At 44.9% G+C, this 20,820-nt stretch overlaps 1 protein-coding gene across 2 annotated transcripts in view; it reads right to left on the bottom strand.

Annotated features, from left to right (window-relative positions):
* The window catches only part of LOC119970203 (tetratricopeptide repeat protein 39B), a 52,023-nt gene extending 46,978 nt beyond the window's left edge, over positions 1-5,045 (bottom strand). The window contains exons 1-3 of one of the 2 annotated variants that reach the window (XR_005461562.1): positions 4,664-5,045; positions 3,832-3,899; positions 1,926-1,990 (exon numbers count right to left, since the gene is read on the bottom strand). Coding sequence is in view for 1 of the 2 variants with exons in the window: in XM_038804451.1 (XP_038660379.1) it covers positions 1,926-1,990; positions 3,832-3,899; positions 4,664-4,829 (299 nt within the window). In the remaining variant the exon portion in view is untranslated. The remainder of the gene's footprint in view (positions 1-1,925; positions 1,991-3,831; positions 3,900-4,663) is intronic. The other variant, XM_038804451.1, reaches the window with a different exon arrangement.
* Between the last annotated feature and the right edge of the window lie 15,775 nt (positions 5,046-20,820).

Raw genomic sequence — 20,820 nt, 5'->3', positions numbered from 1 at the left:
GCGCCTACATGATGTGTTGCCTATGATTGCATGCCAGCTGCAGATTGAGTGTGTAAAATCCTTTTCAGTTCACAAAATCAAAGAGTTCAAAAGATCTTAGAATTTACAGTGCAGAAGGATGTTGTTCAGCCCATCGTGTCTACACCGGCCCTTGGAAAGGATGGAAAGAGCACCCTACTTAAGCCCATGCCTCCACCTATAACCCAGTAACCTCACCTAACCATTTTTGGATACTAAGGTGCAATTTAGCATGGCCAATCCACCTAGCTTACACATCTTTGTACTGTGGGAGGAAACCCGAGCACCCGAAGGAAACCCACGCAGACATGGGGAGAAAGTGCAAACTCCGCACAGACAGTCACCCGAGGCTGGAATTGAACCCAGGACCCTGGAGCTGTGAGGTAGCAGTGCTGACCACTGTGCCACCCATAAGATGCACACAAGTCAAATTGCAGGAAGTCAATAGCATCCAACGTCATGAGACGACCAATTGGTGAAAACCTCATGGTTCAGCACTTGCTTTTGTCTGACAAGAGGAAATGAGATTCACATGTTTGTCCCTTCTGCAGCACTGCACTGCACACGGTCAGATGTTGCTTATTTTGCAACACAAGCCAGGCAGATATGAATTACAAGCCACAATCAACTTCCTCAGCCACAGACAATGCTGTTGGTGCCCTGCTTTGAGCATGCAGTGCCGATTGTAGGACTTGGTAGATTTCAGTCACAAGCAAAGCAAAGGCATCTCAAACATTGGCGCTCGTTAAAGCTGAGGCAAGAGAATCTCTCCCAACATTGCTCACTGGCTTGGCAGATATGGTCTCCTGGTGAGAGGTTGTCTGTTCCCAACATCCCCCAGTCTCCCGCCAAACCACATGGCCTCATTTTGTTCTTTCAGTTCTCACTTTCCAAAAGAAGGCTTAACCAAACACCCGTGCCAGGGAACAACCTTTTTCAGCACAAACGTTTTAATCAACAAGGAAGCATTTTATCAGCAGCCAGATCACTCTCTGTAGACTATTCAATCCTTAGACAAGCACTGAAAAGCTCCAAAGTACACCAGCAACTAAAATAAATAATCCAGCAGCAAGTAGTTTATAGCGCAAATATGGGTTCTTCATTCCGTTCAATGTTGCATTCAGCTGTGCAAGGTTGAGACAGAATATTGGCTGGAGAGTGCAGTTGGAAAATGACCGTGTTGGTGTTAAATCATTTTTGCACACTGACTTGCGTCATGATCCCCCGGCTCTCCATACTGTCAGTGGTCATTTGTGTTTGTTTGTGGTCCCAAATAACTGCACCCTGACACCTCGCATCAGATGTTGGCTGTGCGCCTGAGGCACCATTTTCAAGTATTAGGATGCTATGTTGTTACATTAATTAGTCCAATTTAGCCTTCAAGCTGTTAATCTAGGGTCAATTGTACAATGGCAGACATTGAGGCACATGGAGTTCCTGCTTTCCACACAGACCACCGGCGAGGGTGAGCAACAAAGAAGTCAGGACAGAGTGTGTGTGCCCTCCCTCTCAGATTTAAATAACGTGCCCATTTCAAGGTACAACCAGAACAAGACACATGTGAAGAGAAGGCAGCATAAAATGTGATACTCTCCTTTTTTCTGTGCACAGGAATGAGAGCCATCAAGGAACCTCCCTTGTTCCCCATCAGATAGTCTGCATGCCTTCCACTGCCCACCATCCATGCCAGGAAAGTTCCCATCAGTGATCGCTGGCACATCAAGAGATGTGCACCCAAAATGCCAATAAGTTGTGTGAACGGACTGACCGTACTTGGTCTGGAGAGGCCAGCTTACTGTGTGACAGCTTGTGTAGTGTTTGCACCACTAGATAAATCACGGAAAGTTTACATATAAAGCAATTTTTAATCAGAATTCTTAAAAGTTAGAGAGGAAAGAAGCATTTACCGGTAGATATTGTAACTTGTCCGTATTTTGATTCCTCCTTTAATAAAATTTATCATATTTTCATCCTAGAAAAAGAAAACTTGCATTTATGCAGTGTCTTTCATGTCTTCAGGACTTCCAGAAATGCTTTACAGCCAATTAAATACTTTTAAAGACTTGTAAAGTTCGAAACGAGGCAGACAATTCATGTACATTCCTTCAAATAACAATATGATAATGACCAGATAATCTGTTTTGATAATATTATTCGCAATGTTGAGGAAAAAGGAGGAGATTGGAAAGAAAAATCTTCCCCCCTTGAATAATAGAGCACAGTTCAATAGGTATGCCCTGCCTCTGTGCCATCCAGAAACGCCATCGTCGGGCAAAGCCTTTTACTGGTGAGTTCACTTTTCACATATTATTATTATAAAAACAAAGACTTTTACTGGTGAGTTCACTTTTCACATAATAATATTATTATAAAAACAAAGCCTTTTACTGGTGAGTTTATTTTTCACACCAAGGAATATCAGAATAGGTATAGTGTCCTTCATAATGAAAGACGGAAATAGGTGGACACTGCAACAAAACTCTTGGCAAAGGTGTATTTTAGTGAAGTTGCTAAAGACGATATGCTTCTGCTGAAAATATGAAGAGATTTCATTTCTGAACAGTTATGTAATGCATTGGAAAAACCTCACACCTCAAACTTCTCCATGTTAACACCCCTGCTTGGCTGCACCACGATGTTCCACAGAAATACATACTGACAAAGTATAAGAGCTACATTCTCTACATCATTAACCACCCCAACATCGCAGGTGAAATTTAAAACCATTTGTCAGATCTCAAAGATTAGTCCTAAGGTAACAAGTTAACAGCTCACAATAAATTACACAATGTTTACCAACCCCTGATTACATTTAATGCATGTGTGACAAGTGCAATGTGGCAGACGGATCGCACTTTTGCTTTTCCATCAGTCCAAATGAGTTATTAACCAAGTAATTTGGCTAATGCATCAATGTACCTTACAGTCCATTGGATTTCCAGTTCCTGACTGCTGGATTGCTCACTAATAGCTGAATCTTAATTCACTTAGAGAAACCAGGGGTCGGCAATAAATATTGTTTGCCAGCATCACTCATATCAGAGACAGATATACAATTTGTGTGGCCCTGTGATCGGCTTCATTATCGATTCCCTTCCTATCCCAGGTACTGAAGGCCGAAGCACACCTCTCATACACGCTACCCCCCCCCCACTCCTTGCGAACATGCTCTTCCCGAACCCCTCTCTTGCTCCCCACCCCTCACTCCCCCCCCCCAGCTCTCACCCTAGCCCTCACGCCCACACTCTTCCCCCCACCCCTCGCACACACTCTTCCCCCCCACCCCTCGCACACACTCTTCCCCCCCACCCCTCGCACACAGTCTCCCCCCCACCCCTCGCACACAATCTTCCCCTCCACCCCTCACGCCCACACTCTTCCCCTCCACCCCTCACGCCCACACTCTTCCCCCCACAACCCTCACACCCACTCTTCCCCTCCCACCCCTCACGCACACTCTTCCCCCCCCACCCCTCACGCACACTCTTCCCCCCCCACCCCTCACGCACACACTCTTCCCCCCCCCAACCCCTCACAGAAAATGTGTTGTGCAAATATTTCTCAATATTCTATCAGATAGTTGTCCTATGTATTAATCATTCAAGTCCCCAAACATCAGTAAATCTATGCTTTTTAAGTGGAAAATATTAATGTCAGTTGGCATTTTATTTCATATTATGAATCATTAAAAGCATTTTTGGATTGGTGATAATTACACGAACTGCTGGGCTAGTTCAACAATAAATAATGCATCATAACAGTTTGTTTCATTAATTAAACCAGCCATGTTTAAACATAGACGTGATTTCTTACCTGGACTAACGTCAGAGCTGCCTTCTGAAGTAGGCATTCGGCGTAGCACATTTCTGCATGCATCTCCTCTAAAAGTGAACAATGTATTCAGGATTATATGCAATTAAAATTTTGGTTTAAAATAGCACTTTATGAGAGCGCGAGATACATGTGAGAAATTATATTTGCACTCTTTCACTGTCCAGATTATGTATTCCAAACATGTTTTTTTGAAGTGGGTACTCGTATAATAGTCAGAGGCAGAAATGATACCAAAGACACAACAAAGGGATTTGAGGTAACTTGTCCATCATCCTCCTGCTGAATTTGCATTTTTCAAGCAGCCCATCCTCCCAAGGGCCGTTTGAGTCACTTAAGTGGCTAATTAAGGGTCTTTTCCTGCCGCCACTGGCAATTTACCAGTGGCACAGGTGGAGCGCTCTGCCAAGTGGGGAGACTGCAAAATGAATCCTGGTGACCAGCTTGCTGGCTCACGCGATTTGGGTTGAGCCCTGGCCATTCCCGAAGCAACAGCAACTTTCAAATACACCTGCAAAATTCTCTTTGACCAAATACATACATCGTCAGCCACAACCTTTCCCTTTCCCTATTCACTGCTCCATTTCCCCTTAATTATCCACTGAACTCCCTGCCCTGATTCATCGTCAACTTTCCCTTTCCATTATATCTCAATTATCTTCGCCTCTCCAAATCTTTAACACTTCCAACCCCAACCACTTAATACTCTGTCCGAAGTACTTACTAACTTTATTCATATCTCACATTCCAAGCCCCCAAGCTGGCATGCCACCTGGCCATGTTTTGATATATTTACATCAAAGGTTTACTGTACCTTCTGTCAGTTGGTCAGAATCTTGTCTCGAAACTAAATGTGACAGTGACTCCACAACAGAATTCTTCTTTCGAAACCTGGACAAAACATTTTTAAGCCTGTTGAAAACTTTGATGTAGTAATTGATTGGAGTTTGAACTAGTCTTGTTTTATGAAGAAATAGCATGCCTTTTAATTGTTTCTAATAAGAGTAAATATATTTTCAAGCCTCACAATGATTTGTTTTCCATACTTTTATTTTCCAGTGTTGGGACACCCACAGTTGCCTTTCTAAAATCCAATTATTGTCCATCCCCAGTTGCCAGCGCAAAGGTGATGTAATGGCCTACTTGAGTTGAGTTGTTACATCCATGTGGTAAAGGTACACTCCCAATGTAGTTAGGTAGGTGTTCCAGGATTTTGACTCACTGATAATGAATGAATAGCAACATATATCCAAGTCAGGATAGCCTTGGAGTGGAATACAGAGGTGGTGGTCCTCTTCTGCTGTCTTTATTATTCTAGACATTAGGGACCAATAATTTGCGTGCACCATCCATGACCAGGATATGGAACATAAGCAAGGCTGTGATGCCAGCAGCGATGTTGGGTCCCAATCAAGGGTTAAGTGCTATGGGTGTCCTACCCCCAGTTCTCTTCTCACTACATCATTGGTCCTATAGAAAAAGTGAGTATGGAGAATTGATAATGGAAAATAAGGAGATGGCGGATGAATTGGGCAGGTATTTTGCATCAAGTCTTCACTGATACAAGTAACAGCCCAGAAGCTGCAATAAATCAAGAAATGGAAGGGAGGAAAGAAATAAGAAAATTAGTCACCAGAGAAGTGGTACTGTGAAAATTGATGGAGCAGCAAGCTGATAAAAGCTTGGGACCAAATAGACTTAGTGCCGTAAACGGAGTGTCTAGTGAGACAGTTGATGCGAGATAGTTTTCATTTTCCAATACTCCCTAGACTTGGGGAAGTATTGATTTTCCATTGATTGGAAAACTCCATTATTCAAAAAGCATGGGAAACAGAAAACTGGAAAATACAGGCCAGTTAGAAGCTATTATTAAAGAGGTTTCAGCAGGGGCAGCACAATGGCACAGTGGTTGGCACTGCTGCCTCACGGTGCTGAGGTCCCAGGTTCGATCCTGGCCCTGGGCCACTGTCCGTGTGGAGTTTGCACATTCTTCCCGTGTTTGCGTGGGTTTCGCCCCCACAACCCAAAGTGCAGTGTAGGTGGATTGGCCACGCTAAAATTGCCCCTTAATTGGAAAATTATTAATTGGGTACTCTCAAATTTTTTTTAAATGAGGTTACAGCAGGACACTTGGATACGCTCACAGTAATCAGGCAGAGTCAACATGGTTTTGTGGAAGGGAAATTATGTTTAACCAACTTATTAGAGTTCTTTGCGGAAGTAACCTGTGCTGTGGATAAAGGGGAACCGGTGGATGTACCTGTACTTAGGTCTCCAGAAGGCATTCCATAAAGTGCCACATCAAAGGTTATTGCGAAGAATAAAAGCTCATGTTATTGGAGTTAACATATTGACATGGATAGAAAATTGGCTGGCTAACAGGAAGCAGAGATGAGGCATAAATGTATCTTTATCAGGTTGGCAAAATGTAATGAGTGTTGTGTCACAGGGATCAATGATGGGACCTCAACTGTTCACAATTTATATAAATGACTTTGATGAAGGGATTGAAGGGATGACTGGCAAATTTGCTGATGGCACAAAGCTCGGTGGGAAATTAGGTTCAGAAGAGTATATAAGGAGGCTACAAATAGATATAGACAAAGTGAGTAGACAAATTCCATGTACATCAATGGAAATGACCATGTAATGGGAGCAGTGGCTAAAATCACACACAACCTTTTCAGGAACTGGCACAGCTGTGTCCCCAAACAAGTTTGGACTATTGCAGTAGACTCCCACCACTCTTGCAGCAAAAGTGGTTTGGTGACCCTGCTATATAATGACTTATTTATTGATCTCATCTGCTAAAATAATTTGATTTGTCCAATAATTTGAATTAAACAATGCAAACAACACAGCAAAGCAACAATCGGACTCTTCAAAAGTTGAATCAATTGAAGAATTTCAATTCAATGACCAAATGGAGTCCTGGATGAAACAATGACATCTCATAGATGTTCCTGACTTTTTGGCAGCTCAAAGTTGCACATTCCCTCATAGGGCAGCAAGTGCATGGAAATACCATCAGCTCCAATTTTCTTACCAGGTCACACACCATCCTGACTTTAAAATATATTGCCATTATTTAATGGTTGCTGGGTCAGAATTCTGGAACACTACCTAACAGCACTGTAACAGCACCGTGACAGCACCCTTCCCATACAAATCACAGCTCCAAAAGGCAGCTCACCACCTTCTGCTCAAGGTTAACTAGAAATGAACAATACGAGGATCTAGCCAGCGATGCCCATATCTCGCCCTTATTATGTACATATAGAGGAATACCCACCACCTTATTTGTATCAATCGACCTTTGAAGCAATGTTGTATTTTAAAACAAAAAATCTCTTTCTCCTTGCAACCTTATGGAATAGAATCCCAAAATACATTTTCCCCAGACTAACATACCACCGCAGTTCTCTGAAGAGGCTCTCACTAATGAACCACTTACCACTTGTCCTATGCTGACCTGGTTTTGGAGAATTCCATTTCCCTTTTTTCTTCACATGCTGGCAACACTGATAAAGTATTAATCACCCATAGCTGTCTATGTAGTATAGTACTGGAGTCTATGCAGGCCAGATTAGGGAGACACGACAGGTTTTCCTATGGGGTGGGGCAATGGTGAACTAGTTGGGTTTGTAAACAACAACTTTAAAAGTTTCCCAGATCTATTCATTTAATTCCACAATTTACTATTCTGAAATTTGATATCATGACCTCTGGATTGCTTGTCTAGTGCCAATAATAGCAACATTACCATTCCCATAATATTTGTTGATCCAGGAAATATATATATCGACCTATTAAGTGTCTGGCCTGCTTACTGTTTCTAATCAATATTGCTCTATAACCTACTAGAATGTTCAATTCTGTCCCTCATATTCCCTCTTTTTCACTAAGTGTGGCTGATATATCCTGACTTAGTTTGGGAACCCACTGCTTGAGAAAATGTCAGGCATGAACTCTTTTCCATGGCACAGTACAGAATTGGAATAGTAATTCCTTACTTTGAGAAAAAAGCACTTTAGAACTGGAAACCAAACCTTTCCATATTTTGCCGAGTTCCAGCACACACAGTGATTCAAGCAAGCATATCATAAATCAATGAAGTGATAATTGGGCTACTAATGAAGTGATCAAATGTTTTTAATAGACAGGCCCTCTCAGTTGTTTCACAACATACACGGTCAAACTGGGAGATGAGGGGGAATAGCTGTGATCATTTTGCTAATTAAAGGAGGTTTGTTGTCAGTATTTGTCAGAGGAAAAATGTTAGAGGAGCCACAAGCTGGGAGGGCAGCAGGTTCAGATTAGTTTGAAAGTGCAGTCATGGAGGGCTGACCAAGCAGCTACACAGCAGCTAATTTCAAACCTTACAGCACCTCAGCTGCACCTGCTAGAACATGGAACATTTCTGTGAGAAGCCGAGGTAAAGTTGCAACAGTCTACAAGCAGATTAAACTGGACAAAGAAGCAGGGCAGTAGGGTCAGGGTTGGCAGGCTCAAATTTCAGGCTTTAAAATCCTGCAGACCTCACAAAAGGGAAGTTGGCCTTTGAAGTTTTGCAGTTTTATGCATAACTGAAAACCCTAACCTTTTCATATTCTGCTAAGTGGCAATTTCAACAGAATGAGCTTTGTGAACTGGTGTCATCAGTGCAAATAAGGAGAATTGGCTAGAATGTGGGAATATCTCCTCCTTTACTGCTTCTTTCGGCATTTGACCACCCCTTTCCTCCTGCCCCGCCTCCTGAAGTTTCTGATTACATCCGTCCCTGTTACACCTTCATACAAGGTAGCATCACTGTATGGAGGTAACTTGTCTCACCCCCATAACCTGAAAATATGTGCAGGGTAGGTGAATTGGCCAGGCTAAATTGCACCTTAATTGGGAAAAAACATAATTGGATACTCTAAATTTACTTTTAAAAAAGGATGGTGAACAAAATGACAGTTATGTGTAAGGTCCTTGAAAAACTGAAAGTGTAACAGTGAGTACAGAGGGTTATGATGGATCTCATCTGTGCTTAAAAGTTTGAGGTTAAATAGTGACAGATTATTTCCATTTATTGGTCAATTGGTAAAGAGGAAGTATAAATTTATGATTTGCACGAAAACCAAAAAGAGCAAAGTTAGAAGAATGTTTTTCATGCAAAGGGACATTACGATGGTATAGAATGTATTACCACAGTGGCAGTAAAGCCAAGTAATCATGGTGTTCAAGACAGAATGAAATGCATACTTGCAGAGGAAAAATATTAAAAAGGCAAGACAGGTTGGATTATACTAGACAGCTACAATTTGGATTGAAGACTAGTACAATAACTATCTGCCAAATGGCCTACATCAGTGCTGAAATTTCTTTCACTACCCTCTACACAACCAAGTCCATTTACCTATTACTTTACATAAAAGCACAATGTTTTTTGCGATATGTAACAGAGCTGAGTGGAGTTTGTACTTTCTCCCCGGGTCTGCGTGGGTTTACTCCCACTGTCCAAAGATGTGCAGGCTAGGTGGATTGGTCATGCTAAATTGTCCCCGAGTGTCGGTTAGGTTGGGGGGGGGGATTATTGGGATAGGATGGGGAGTGGGCTTGGGTGGAGTGCTCTTTCAGGGGATTGGCGCACACGATGGGCCAAATGGCCTCCTTCTGCACTGTAGGGATTCTACGATTCAGACCGTTTGCAATTTAGTCCAGTTACTAAGCTTCCCTGAAAATCATTAAAACATACACATGAATTTTAAAACAATCTATAAGCCTGATTTATTTGTCATTTTAATGTTCAATATTGCAACTAAGAGCAAGAAAATAAGAAATAATTAAGAACGTTTCTGTTCTACACATTTTTCCTCATTTTTATTTTGTCTCGCTTTGACTTCTCTTGCCAAATGGTGGGCAAATAATCTGTTCTTAATGCCACCATAACAACAATGTTCCAAATTGGAAGGATTGTGGACAGAGATCACAGCTAGGAACTTCAAATTGCCTTGATAGAAACCTGAATTATTCAGTAGGATGTACGTGCTATCAATTCAACAGTGATTAGGTATTCCAGGTAGGTGTGCTATACTGAAAACCGATCTTAGCAAAGGTTCCTTTCATTTCAGTTCTGAGCAGAAGTGATTAAGCCCCTGCGACTAGGTGCAATGATCCTCAACAAATATCTATGCTTTTCCCCTGCATGGGATACAATTTTCACTTGGCAATGTGCTGCTTAGCCTTCCCTTGGAAACAGGTAACTCTCAAAACTACCTAAATAGGTCTGTGCGAGACACACAACTTTGGAAACTGCCAAAACCCATGCGTGAGAAACAACATTCTACTTTTGATATGTCTGGTAGTAAGCAAAGCGACTGGATAACAGCATGCCTCGCATTAAACTGGGAAGTATTGTTAACTTAAAAATTCAGAGCACCGTTCATCAGATAACTAAATTAAATGCATCTGATTGACAACAAAGGCCACAGCTTCACTAACTCAAAAACAAAATCAACTATTTGCACAAACCAAATGAAAATGTGAGCCGTTTTTGGATGAGGGTCGTCTTCATGAAGTTACAAGCATTCTCCACACCTGCTTCAAATACCTGAAAGACTGGCAATCTTGTCAAAGTTCAAGCAATTGAAACTGGATGAAGGACTGACAATGATATATCAGTACCAATCTTACTGTTACCTTCAGGTATGGTTTGTTAGACCTTGGTGGACTGCTGAGTGTCATCAGACCACTGAAAGTCTTCATACTCCTTCAGATGATAAGTGGATTTGTTACCAAATGATCCGAAGAGGAAGTGATTGATGCAGCTCATAGATCATTGAATCCCAACAGTGCAGAAGGAGGTCATTCAGCCCATTAAGTCTGCACTGACACTCTGAATGAGCACCCTACCAAGGTCCATGGCCAACCTTTTCTCCGTAACCCCACCTAAACCTTTGGACACCAAGGGAAAATTTAGCATGGCCAATCCATCTAACCTGCGCATCGTTGGGCTATGGGGGGAAACCAGAGCACCCTGAAGAAACCCACGCAGACATGGAGGGAACATGGGGATTCACTGAAGACCAGAAGTGAACCCGGGTCTCTGGCACTGTGATGCAGCAGTGCTAACCACTGTGCCGCCGTACACAAGTGTGATAGAAGCTGTTGGAAACTGATGCTTTATAGTATATTGCACCTTTGATAAAGGGATCCATAAGCTCCTCAAATGATCTGCAACCGTTGTAGGGAAGCTTCCATATTACAGTCTCCCTACGCTTACATCTCTCGTGCCCATCACATGTAGACACTTATGTCAGGCAGATGGCACTAACTGTTTGTTGTCAAACACAGATATTGAATGTAAAGGGACTGCTTAAAACACATTAGGCACACTGGCCATTTCAATACAGTACTCAGATTTCAAGGCTGACTAAAGCAACTCCAAATCTCCACTTTCCAAATGCCTCCAATAGTTGCTAGCAGAGTGAACAGCTGATCAATACTTTGGGCAGTGTTTATCGGATGGTTTTGCCATCCACAACATACAGCAAGTCACATTTTAGGACATATGCTATTATGTGCAGGGTTACTGTATATGGGTTGTCTAAAATTCTGGTAATGAACCTCAATAATATGAACACCCAAGCATATAATGCAGTCTCAATTAATTTGGGCTTTCCACCAAGTCCCAACAGAGATACCTGTGGTCAGTAAGTCGAGCAATTGACCACCACCCCAGCACAATTTAGTGCATCGTGGATCGTTAATTTTGGGGAATTGTGAAGAGGGCCGTTGATCTTGTCTCTACAAAATTTGCATAAATCTTTAGAACCCTAAATTGCTTTGTTCCCACAGGATATATTAAGATAGTTAATACTGCACAGTACCAATTCACACCACCCAAAAGAGCAAGAGGCAAATTTGGACAGAAATGTTTATTGCACAGTAAAGGTTCACTACTCTCAAGGAATGACACTATACATTTCCTTCAAGGGTAAAGGTTATTATTAAATAACTAATTATATTATCAGAGCATAATCTTGGAGGATCTTTAGTTAATTCTACAAAGTGGCAGTCGAACATTTAATAGTATAAAGAGCAACAGTTAAACAAACTCTTCACCTTTTCCTCCTAACGCCATAAAATGCTTCTGCTTCCATTCATAGAATAAAATTGCATATTTTTCTCCTCCTCTGTCTCCATCATCAACACAGTTTGTGTTTTTGTTCATTAAAAGGAGTATTCAACACAATGACCATTTAAATTTTAAAATATTTTTTTGAAGTCCAGTTACCAGGAAGAGCTTTTACTTACCCAACTTTCAGGGTAGCGAGTCAGGCAGAATATCTGGGGGATTTGGAATTCCCTCACATCCTGATTGACAGACTGGGTCTTCAGTCAGGCTGGGAGTGGATTGGCGATTCCCAGGGTAGTAGGCAAGGGGTGAGGCGACAGAAGGATGGAATCAGTGCAGGACAGTCAAAGCCTCATTTTGGGGAGGAAATCAGGGGCCCCAGTTGTGGAAAGCGAGTAAAGAATGGTGAGGGGGCTGGGGTTGATCAGGGGCTGCGAGTTTAGATCGGAGGCCATATATGAGGGTGTGTGGGGAGAATGTTGATGGCGTTGCTGCCAGATTTGGTAAGCTCCTCAATCAAAGATGCTCACACCCTCAATCCACAAAGTCCTTGCCTCCATGAAACTGCTGCGCTTCCCCAATGATTGGGGAAAATAGCAGCTAAAGTCGAAAACCAGAATGATGAAGAGGTTGAAGCCTGACTGTCATCTTTTAAAATTCTAAACCACTTCCTTGGAATGAGCTGGCCTCTTTGCCACTTTCCAGCCTCAGCTAAAGCCAGAAATGGCCACGCTGGAGATGGCGTCAGCCAGCTGACATGATTTTCAGACAGAGGACTGAACAGCCTGTGGAATTAGTCAGGAAATAAAGTATTTTGAAACGTTCTTACCTTGATCTTGTGCAGCAGGGAAGCAAAAATAAAATTTAAAGAGAAAAAAATGTTTTTCATTATTTGATCCAGTGGCAAAGGGGAGACGGAGAGACAGAAAATAGAGACAGAGGTAAAATGCTTCTTGAACATAAGCATGAAACTGGCAGTTAAAAGACAGCTAGGAGCAAACTCACTTGGTTTCAAACACCTTCATTTGTCAATGTTCTCAAGTTTGCCACAATCTGCATTCAACACTGCAAGTCACAATGATAACAGCCCCCAAATATGGTAATCTCATGATGATATTGTTACTCAGGCAGCAAAGGAGGAAGCCATTCAGCCCATCATGCCGTTCCCTTTTATCTTTTCAAAAGCATTTCAACAGCATGTTATTCTTTTGAAAAGTCATGGGGAAAAAACAAAGAGGTCAAGCGGACACCAGGTATGATGCAAGATTAGCATATATACTCCTCGTATTCTCTAAATCACTTCCCCCACTCATTCATCATGGGTGCCACCAACAAATCCAGTAAACCAACACTATCAAATCCAAGTCTCCATCAACATAATAAGAAACTTTTCTGCACATTTGTTTTTTGCCAAATATTTTGGGAAGAAAGAGGATAGCAGAAGTTGTATTGCCTGGCAGCCTCCCCACGGGGCTCTGGATACCCTCCTGATTAGGCACCCTGTGCCCCATGGAGTGCCTTCCCAGTGTCAAGAATCACTCCCACCCTGCTGAACAAACACTCACTACCCTCCAGGGAAACCATCCCTTCCCAGGTCTACTTAATCAGCCCTGGCAAGTCCACCCCATTCACCTCTCTTCTGGGGCCTCCTTCGTGGGTCCTGGCCTAGGGCCTGCTACAGTCGCAGCATTGGCCAATGCTTCCTGGTGGCCCGGCCACGATTGAAGAGCTTCTGGTCCTCTGATTGGTCTGCAGCTCTTAAGAGGTGGATTCCTCACCTTTAAAGGCATAGGAGCCCCCACAGCAAGCTGTAGGCTAACATTTAATCCCATTGGGGCTCCCAGAAGTGACAACAGTGGAATTTCACCAGTTTTTTTATCCTGGACACGGGGCAGCCACCAGGGTCAGTAAGTTCAGCCCTATGTCTCTTCAATATTTGCTATAAACCTTCCAGCTCTAACTCGTAAGAAAATGTTCTTCTGTGGCTTATGGACTTTTGGAAACTTGAAACTAGATCATTTGCCCCCCCTGTGCTCTTATGCCAGAGAACCAAAAACCAAATTGATAAGTAGAATGGTAATTGTTTTTCATGTATTCAAAACAGTACAATGTAGGATTGGAAAGATGCTTATTCAAAATATGGATTATCTTTGGGGTGGGGGTTGGGAGAGCTGGTGGTCAAATTGAAATATACCTTTAGATTAAATAAATTGTGCAAAGTACAGGTTAGAGAAAATTGTACATAATCTGTGGACAGAGTGGCCTTGATAGACCAAATGGCCCATTCTTACCTGATGCAAAGAAGTGTGAAGTGATTCCTTCTGGTAGGAATTGTGGTACTGGCAACAGGCTGGCAAGGGAGAAAAAATACACATAGGCCAAAAACAGAAACTGCCCAATCAAGACCCTGGCTGAAATCGATACTGGCCAACTGCAGGAGCACTCAAGTCAACACAGAAACTCATTATTGCTTTATGGACTTTGTGATTACCCACTCACAGTAGTTAACACTTTTACACAAAAGAACAAGACCATGCTATGAATATGTAACTTACTTCCATACAGAAGTGATCAACTTTGCACCAGGACAAACGATAAACTAAGAGGTCATTAGATCCATAATGGGCTAATAGTTGGTCAGGCAAAAGTGTTTCAGAGGACAATGGATCTTGACTGAATCATCCCAGCTCAACAGAGTATTCTGTTTATTCCTAGTAATGAGTTTAAGTCTGGATGGGACAATAGAACTCAGGCCAGGTGCAGCCATATACCCATGACTCAATGCTAGCAGAACTGGTATAAAAGAAGGAACATCAGAACAAATCATCAGCGACAATCTGGGAGCCCCCCCCAGGCACAACCATCGCAAGAAGAAGAGACCCCGAGTACCAAGCTCAGAGAAGATATCCACGTCGAGTGATTGTAGCCTGGCCAGCTTCCTTCACTAAGTGCAGGCAATACCCAGAGCTCAGCTGGAAGTCAGAGTCATATTCTGTGCGAGTGATGTTGAAAATTGTAATACCCAAACAAAAGAGAGCTACACTAAAAGATAAAATTGGGTTAAACCGCAAATCTGCTTTTGTCCTTTGTTCGTCTCATAAGTAAGGGCAGCTGGCTAAAGTTTTCCACAATAGATAATTCATCACAGAACAGAATGGTATGAAGAAACAAGAGAGGCAATAAAAACTAATGTTACAATTTTAAAGAGTGCAAGAACAGAGACTTGGATGCACAAGTCTTTGAACGGGACACAACGAGCTGAGAAAGCTGCCAAAGGGCGTATTTGATCCTTGCCTTCGGAAACAAGGGCATTCCCAAAAGCAAGGAAGCTATCCTAAACCTTTTATTAAACACTGGTTAGGCCCTCAGCTCAAGTGTAACGTCCAGAAGTGGCCACGATACGTCAGAAACAGTGGCTAAAACCTTTCCAGACACGTAGACACATCCTCTCAGTAATTCTCAACGCTCATGTGTCCCCAAGCAGAACGGATGTCATTGCAGCCAGTTCAGGGGGGCTGATGTTTCCACTAATGCTGTACCTTAAGCAGTGGCAGCCAATCCTCTCCTACTGAAGCTGTCTCCGATGCATCACCACCACTCCTGCTGCTGGGCCTTCAGCAATGCCCACAGTGCCAAGACAGTTGTTGGCCATATCCACGGGCCATGCTGAACGCACTTCCAGGCTCAGGAACCTGGCCACTGTCCCTAATTCGACAAGGCTCCACAGGAGCAACCTGCTAATTGGTCACATCCCGCAAGATCGTGGTGGGAGGGCAGAACGTAGATGCCAGTTTCCAGCTGATGTGAAGGCCTTGAAGAGGCAATTTACTGACGTGGTACTGGGCACGAGCAGCTTGAGAGATGTGGAAGAGACAAGAGGAACTGAATTGTTCTCTACACCGCAGAAAATGTTAAGGAGTGATGAACTAGAGTATTCAAAACTGAAAAAGAATTTTGATAATTGAATGTGGAGAAATTGTTTCCAGTGGCAGAATCACTGGTAAACAGACACAGATTTAAAATAAATCAGCAAAAGAAGCAGAGGTGACACGATAAAAGAAAACTGTATACATAGTGGGTTGTGATCGGGAATGCACTGCCTGAAAATGTAGTGGATGCAGATTCAGTAATAACTTTCAAAATAGAATCTGAGAAATACCTGAATGGAAAAAATTATACAACTAAGGGAAAAGAGCAGAGGAGTAAAACTAATTTGAAATGAAATGAAATGAAAATCACTTATTGTCACAAGTAGGCTTCTAATGAAGTTACTGTGAAAAGCCCCTAGTCGCCACATTCCAGCGCCTGTTCGGGGAGGCTGGTACGGGAATTGAACCGTGCTGCTGGCCTGCCTTGGTCTGTCTTCAAAGCCAGCGATTTAGCCCTGGTAGCTTTTTCAAAGAGCTGGCAGGGACATGATGGGCCAACAGGCTCCTTCGACACCTGAATCATTTCATTATTCGCTGACAGTTGACTAAATTTTAACTGATACACCAGGACCGCGCTCGCTGACACCCCCCGCGAACACGGTAGAGCAGCACTTAAACCAATCATGCACACTCAACCCTACACAAGCTTGCAGCCAAACCACCGAGAAGACCAGCCCACGATTCGGCGATGCTGACCTAGGCAGATTACTGGTTGCAGTAGAGACCAGTTGGGATACCCTGTTCCATCCAGAGTCTTGGAGGGTCAGCCACAGGACAGCAAATGCCACCTGGGAGGAAGTGGCAGAAGCCACAAGTTCGAGGATCAACCTTGGTTCAATGAAGAGTGCAGGAGAGCATGCCAGGAGCAATATCAGGCATACCGAAGAATGAGGTGTCAACCTGGTGAAGCTACAACACAGGAGTAATTGTGTGCCAAACAGCATAAACAGCAAGTAATAGACAGAGCTAAGCGATTCTACAATGAATGCATCAGATCTGTCACATCCAACCGTGAATGGTGGTGGACAATTAAAAAACTCACTGGAGGAGGAAGCTCCACAAATATCCCCATCCGCAATGATGGGGAGCTGAGCACATATGTGCAAAAGACAAGACTGAGGCATTCACAACAATCTTCAGCCAGAAGTGCTGAGAGAGCGATCCATCTTGGTCTCGTCCGGAGGTCTCCAGCATCACAGATGTCAGTCTTCAGCCAATACGATTCACTCCATGTCATATCAAGAAATGGCTCAGGGCACAGGATATTGCAAAGGCTACGGGCACTGACAATATTCCAGCAATAGTACTGAAGACTTGGGCTCCAGAACTTGTCACACCCCTAACCAAGCTGTTCCAGTACAACTACAACACTGACATCTACCCAAAAATGTGGAAAATTGCCCAGGTGTGTCCTGTACACATGAAACAGGACAAATGCAACCCAGCCAATTACCGCCCTATCAGTCTACTCTCGAAGATCAGCAAAGTGATGAAAGGAGTCATCATCAGTGCTATCAAGCGGCACTTACTCAGCAATAGCCTGCTCACTGACGCTCAGTTTTGGTTCCACCAGCATCACTTATCTCCTGACCTCAGTACAGCCTTGGTCCAAACATGGACAAAAGAGCTGAATGCCAGAGGTGAAGCGAGTGACTGCCCTTGACAACAAGGCAGCATGTGACCGAGTATGGCATCAGGGAGTCCTAGCTAAACTGGAGTCAATGGAAATCAGGGGGGGAACTTTCCACTCGTTGGAGTCATGCCTGGTTCAAAGGAAGATGTTTGTGATGGTTGAAGGTCAATCATCGCAGCTCCCGGACATCACTGCTGGAGTTCCTCGGGGTAGTGTCCTAGGCCCAACCATCTTCAGCTGCTTCGTCAATGACCTCCCTTCCATCATGAGGTCAGAAGTGTGGATGTTTGCGGATGACTGGACTGGTTCAGCACCATTCATGACTTCTCAGATAATGAAGCAGTCCATGTCCAAACGCAGTAAGACCTGGGCAATATCCAGGCTTGTGCTGACAGTGACAAATTACATTTGCGCTAGACAAGAGCCAGGTAATGACCATCTCCTAAAAGAGAGGATCTAACCATTGTCCCATGATATTTATTGGCATTACCATCGCTGAATCCCCCACAATCAACATACTAGGGTTTACCATTGATCGGAAACTGAACTGGACTAGCCATATTAATACTGTTGCTACGAGGGCAGGTCAAAGGCTAATTTACCTCCTCACCACCCCAAAGATTGTCCACCATGTACAGGCACAAGTCAGGACTGTAATGTGCCTGGATGAGTGCAGCTCCAACAACACTCACGAAGCTCAACACCATCCAGGACAAAGCAGCCCGCTTGATTGCTCCTCCTTCCACAAACATTCAAACCCTCCACCACCAAAGAACAGTGGCGGCCGTGTGTACCATCTACAAGATGCACTGCAGTAACTCACCAAGGTTCCTTAGACAGCACCCTCCAAACCTGCAAACAGTACCATCTAGAAGGACAAGAGCAGCAGATACCTCAGAACCCTACCAACCTGGAAATTCCTTTCCAAGTCACTCACCACCCACACTTGGAAATATATCACCGTTCCTTCACTGTCACGGGTGCAAAATCCCTAACAGCACAGTGGGAGCACCTACACCTCGTGGACTGCAACTCACCACCACCTTCTGAAGGGCACCTAGGGAGGGGCAATAAATTCTGGCCTAACCAGCGACGACCACATTTTTAAAAAGGGGGACCGGGACCAGGACCAGCACCCAGTGCAGCAAGTTCAACGACCTCCACCGGGCCACATGGGGGAGTTGGCACTGGAGACCCAACTCGACTCCTACCCCCAACTCCAGGTGCTTCCCACCCAACCCCCGTGTTGAGCGACGTGTGCAGCTAACTTTGCACTCTCTGTACCCCTGCAAGCGAGGTTAGCACACCACAGGCCGGAGAATGCCCAGATGGATGCTGGACATCAGAGTCTTCACCCTGTACGAGGTCGCGGGGGCCCGAGGAGAGATCAATAACCAACGTAGAGGTTGGCGTATGGCACAGCGATGAGATTCCAAAGGCCCCCCCCCCCCCCATGACCTGTCACATGGGAGTTGTTAATGCCATACAGACTGACCCATGCCCCCCACTCTGCACGTGTTCATTCTCCCACAGCTTCCCCATCTGACGCCGTTGGCCCCACCAGGGTGGCCCCATACCCTGCCTTCAATAACCATTAAAGCATCACAGCTGTCATCCTCACCCTCCACCAGCGCAGTGACATGCACCTCAAGAGGTGGAGGCAGCCTGTAGCATACCATGCCCCGTGGCTTTTGATGTCCCTGGCAGGCATCCACCTTTCGTGGGATTCTGCGCCTGTGTCGTCACTTGCATTCGCAGTGAAGGGGACAAATTCACCCCCGCCTCCCCGCCAATGTATTATAAGTTCCCATGAAGAATAGATGATTTCACAAAATGCAAATAAAACGTCATTGTAACTTCTCTCAAATTACTGACCACTAAGTTATACTAGTCAGCAAGTGAACATATTGCATCCTGCAGTCCCTTTGGCCAAATTAACAGACTTATTGCATTTTGATGCCAATTTGGAGTGTGCACATTCTCCCTGTGTCTGCGAGGGTCTCATCCCCTCAACCCAAAAAGATGTGCAGGATAGGAAAATTGGCCGCGTTAAAATTGCCCCTTAATTGGGGGGAAAAAAATTGGATACTTTAAATTTATAAATCAAAAGAGAGAAAAAGACTTTGATGCCAATTTGCAATGTTTAAGAATATTTTTAATATACTTAATTCACACTCAATTAAGACTTGTCTGAAAAATAGGGCCAAATAGGTCAGTGTGGCTTTGAACAGAGTGTGGAAGTTCGATGAGAAGAGGAAAACTTTAAAAACTTTCCATAATATCTAATATTATTTGAATTTCTGCTTAACATTCAACTGCAAGTACTATTTAACTTGTAAGTCTCATCCAGAGGCCTAAGTGGGGGGAGAGAAGGTATCTATTGGCTGCCCTGAAAGAGTTATTTAATGAAGGAAACTAACTTGAACTTGTTCAGAGAATATAAGTTCACAATTTCTATGCAACCAGCAATGAGTGCAGCTTTGGACAGTGTGCGGCAACTCGCCAAGGAGGGGGGTGGGAGCACGGTAAGGGGGGTGCGGTTGAAGCACAGCGAGCTGGAGAGGGGGTGCGAGCTCGGTGAGGAAGGGTGTGAGAGTCGACGAAGAGAGGGGTGGGAGCTCGGCGAGGATAGGAGGGGGTGGGAGCTCAGCAAGGAAGGGGGTGGGAGCTTGGCGAGGAGGGGGGTGGGAGCTCAGCAAGGAGGGGGGTGGGAGCTCGGCGAGGATAGGAGGGGGTGGGAGCTCAATGAAGAGGGAGGTGGGAGCTCGGCGAGGAGGGGGGTGGGAGCTCGGCGAGGAGGGGGGTGGGAGCTCGGCGAGGAGGGGGGGTGGGAGCTCGGCGAGGAGGGGGGTGGGAGCTCGGCGAGGATAGGAGGGAGTGGGAGCTCAGTGAAGAGGTGGCTGGGAGCTCAGTGAGGAGGGGGCTGGGAGCTCAGTGAGGAGGGGGCTGGGAGCTCAGTGAGGAGGGGCTGGGAGCTCGGCGAGGAGGGGTGTGTGTGCTCGGCGAGGAGGGGGGGTGGGAGCTCGTCGAGCTGGAGGGGTGGGAGCTCGGTTGGGGGGGGGTGGGAGCTCGCCGAGGATGGAGGGTGGGAGCTCAGCGAGGAGGGGGGTTGGGAGCTCGGTAAGCTGGAGGGGTGGGAGCTCGGCGGGGGGGGGGGGGGGGGGGGGGGGGGGGGGGGGGGGGGGGGGGGGGGGGGGGGGGGGGTGGGGGGGGGGGGGGGTGGGGGGGGGGGGGGGGGGGGGGGGGGGGGGGGGGGGGGGGGGGGGGGGGGGGGGGGGGGGGGGGGG

The sequence above is a fragment of the Scyliorhinus canicula genome, chromosome 8 (assembly GCF_902713615.1).
Source record: "Scyliorhinus canicula chromosome 8, sScyCan1.1, whole genome shotgun sequence".
NCBI classification, from domain to species: domain Eukaryota; kingdom Metazoa; phylum Chordata; class Chondrichthyes; order Carcharhiniformes; family Scyliorhinidae; genus Scyliorhinus; species Scyliorhinus canicula.
The sequence above is the reverse complement of the archived record's forward strand: the minus strand, read 5'-3'. Positions and strand labels throughout refer to the sequence as shown.